Source organism: Morone saxatilis, unplaced genomic scaffold (genome assembly GCF_004916995.1).
Source record: "Morone saxatilis isolate NCDOM2014 unplaced genomic scaffold, NCSU_SB_2.0 Contig21, whole genome shotgun sequence".
NCBI classification, from domain to species: domain Eukaryota; kingdom Metazoa; phylum Chordata; class Actinopteri; family Moronidae; genus Morone; species Morone saxatilis.
Window position 1 is genome coordinate 18,754,814 of NW_023339774.1, and position 3,549 is coordinate 18,758,362.

The following is a 3,549-nucleotide window of genomic DNA, read 5'->3' on the forward strand; positions in this document are numbered from 1 at the left end:
GAGAGTGTGAGAGAGCATACCCTTGACTGAATCAACTCACCACAATAATCAAAAGACACAAAAATTGGACTATTGATTTTTTGGATAGCTTCAATTGTTTTACGTAATTGCCACTTGATTCCTTCCTCTGGTCTGCAGGATTGCACTCCCACTGAGAGGATGTGTGTAATTATGTTCAGCTTCCTAATTGGTTGATTCTGTATCAGAGGATATTGGATGTTTAACACAGAACATGTGCATACTGAGCACATCCATGTATTATTCTGCTGTGTCTAATTCTCTGTCTGTCTTACATTCAGATATTACCATGACACAGAATCTGGTTCTCAACACTACGTGGGAGGACCTGGACCCTTCCAATTTCTCAATATTGCAGGAAAACCCTTTGACCCACCAGAACATCACTTATGTTGATTTCTACCTCCACAAGCCCTCTGTGGCTGCAGTCTTCACCGTCTCCTACCTGCTAATCTTCCTGGTGTGCATGGTGGGCAACGGGGTGGTGTGCTTCATTGTGCTGCGCAGCAAGAACATGCGGACAGTCACTAACCTGTTTATTCTCAACCTCGCAATCAGTGACCTGCTGGTTGGCATCTTTTGCATGCCAACCACACTAGTGGACAACATCATAACAGGTCAGAAAATATTATAATTCTTCCTCTCTTATTGGCTTTGATTTGGAAATTGTGAGGCAATAGTAAGGGGAAGCAAGTCTGATTCTTGCCTATTAGAAGTCATTTTAGCATTTAAATTATTCATGCACTTATGATTTTCTTTTATGTTTTCATACAATTTTAGCAGTTTTTCTCTCTCCTTCAGGATGGCCATTTGGCAGTGTAGTCTGCAAACTAAGCGGTATGGTTCAAGGCATATCTGTGTCAGCATCTGTGTTCACTCTAGTGGCAATAGCTGTTGACAGGTGAGTGTTGTTATAACATCACTGGCTATTATGTGCTTGTGTGTGGGTGTGTGTGTGTGTGTGTGATCCTAAGAGAGCTCTTTTACTTTATGCATTTCCTCCAATCCCCTTTGTGTCAGGTTCCGCTGCATCGTCTACCCTTTCAAGCAGAAACTGACCATCGCCACCTCAAAGCTAATTATCGTCATCATATGGGTCCTGGCTGTGTCCATCATGTGTCCCTCCGGGGTCATGCTCCAGGTCACAAAGGAGCAGAGGGTGCGGATAGTCCTTGGCCACAACAACAACACTCGCCCTTTCTATTGGTGCCGGGAAAACTGGCCAAATCAGGAGATGCGGAAGATCTACACCACTGTCCTCTTTGCTAACATCTACCTCGCTCCTCTCAGCCTCATTGTCATCATGTACGCCCGCATTGGCTTCACTCTCTCAAAAACCACTATTCCTCCAATTAGGGGCAGTGGAATTGGGTCTGGGCAAGGCAAATCGAGCATGGAGGGTCGTCACACAATTTCAAAGAAGAAGACTCGGGTGATAATGATGTTGCTGGTTGTGGCTCTGCTCTTCATCTTATCCTGGCTTCCCCTGTGGACGCTGATGATGCTGAGTGACTATGCCAGTCTGACAGAGCACCAGTATCGTGTCATTAACATCTACGTGTATCCCTTAGCTCACTGGCTGGCCTTCTTCAACAGCAGTGTCAACCCCATCATCTATGGGTTCTTCAATGAGAACTTCCGCAGAGGCTTTCAGGCTGCTTTCAAATTTCAGCTGTGCACTGCTGACATTGAGCACCAGAAGACCTACTCCCATCGGATCCGGGGGCACGCTGTGCTCCCAGTCCAGCCGGTTGCCCTCAGTAGATCAGGCTTAGTGGGAAATGAGAAGTGTTCTTGTCAGGAAGGAGGGTGCTTGGCCAGTAGAGGTGATATCAAAGAACAGGATCTCATCATGGAGGACCTGGAAAAGGTATCCCAGATTTAGACAAACTAAGACTGTGCAGTGCACTTTCAGAGGATCTGAGGCTTCTGTAGAATCATAAATTGCATTTCAAGGACAATGAAAAACAGGCTGAATGTACTTGCAATCCCTTATGAATGTGTATTATGGTGTACATAAAAAAATAGTTCCCACAATCTTGGTTTAAAAATCCTAAGAACTGTTTACAGTGCAGCCAAACAAAATTATTTTAAAAAAGTTTTCCAAACTAAAACTAGGCATGGTAAAGTTGGTTACTTTGCTGAAGAGTTGGAGGTGTAGCAGCTTGCAGTTGTTCATCTAACAGCTCACTGTGGCTGCTCCTTCGGGTTCCATTACCCCCCTGCAAGAATAAATAAATAGAAAATAAAAAATAAATAGTGAGGCAGATATCAATGAAATAAAATTTTAATCCAGCACGGAAATGGCAGACTCACCATGAACAATGAAAATGAATACATAGAGAGGTAACTACAGGATTTTAATATACTGAATGGCTATAGTATCAAAAACTGGGTTGTCATGAAAATCTTACGGATTATAAAACAATACCCCTCACCCCCAGCTGATCCTCATCTGCTTTAAAGAGAAAAAAAGAGCACAGACAAAAAACTAAATACCAAAGTCTCTCATGTGAAATAACCTTAGATTGTGTTTTTGTTGCTCACATATTGTCTCTTTGCAGGTGATGTAACACCGGTGACATTCAATGAATGGCACAGTGGCACAGTTCGATCAGGCTTTTATTAAGGAGCTCACTGAACATTACTCTTACTCCTGGAAGTTTTTAAAGTTGCAGGAAGAAAGAAGGCCTGTGGCATCTTTGGTAATTTAAGATACCCAGATTAGAATAGCACATATCTCAAGGGCGAAGTGCAAAGCAGTGTGATGAGAACAGTATCAGCTTCCTCCAGTCAAAGTGCATGTTCTAGTTTCCCGAGGCAGTTGTGCTGGGCCGATGGCTGTGACATGGAGTGGCAGGGGAAGAGGATTGCAAGCTCATTTGGAAAACCTCCATGTGCCCTCCTGTTCTCTGCTTCCTCACAGGGGGACTATAAAATTTGAACACTTAAAACTGCCATGTCAAAGAGAAGAATGTTACATTTATTAGCAGAAGTGGGATTTGGGCAAAGAAGAAGTGCAGACAAAATTAAATGAGACTTACCATACCAACAGAAGGCATGAGCACATATTATATGCATATTGTGGTACATAAAGAGGGTACTCTGAAACATGAAAAAGTGGGAGAGATTCACCATCAGTTGAATCAAATGTGAATTAATCTATATGCTTAATATCCATTTGTGCTCTACACTGGACCATGTGCTGTCTTTTTTCAGAAGCACATGAACATGACTCCTCTACATAACAATACTATATGTCGATTATGCTCTGCTACAGTGGGAGAACTTTGGAGTAGCTATCATAGTTGTGCGCAGGCCTGCTTTCTCACATAATAATGTGTAATTTTACAAAGGTAATAGCTTTGTCAAGGATTTACAGCATTGAGGTAAATGTTATTTCTTGATACTATTGTGTTTTTGCCCTTTTTCCACATATAATTACATTTGAATTGTTACTTCATCATGTGACATGTTATTTACGGTGGCCGACAAGGGCAAACGTGCCGCAAACAGCAAAACGCTTCAAAC

The 3,549-nt window shown here is 42.5% G+C and overlaps 1 protein-coding gene across 1 annotated transcript; it reads left to right on the forward strand.

Moving 5' to 3' along the window:
* The first annotated feature begins 307 nt into the window (after positions 1–307).
* LOC118332754 (neuropeptide FF receptor 2-like) lies at positions 308–1,903 on the forward strand. Its single transcript, XM_035668175.1, has 3 exons — positions 308–635; positions 820–919; positions 1,039–1,903. The coding sequence occupies exons 1-3, from the start codon at positions 308–310 to the stop codon at positions 1,901–1,903; spliced, it is 1,293 nt and encodes a 430-aa protein (XP_035524068.1).
* The last annotated feature ends 1,646 nt before the right edge of the window (positions 1,904–3,549 follow it).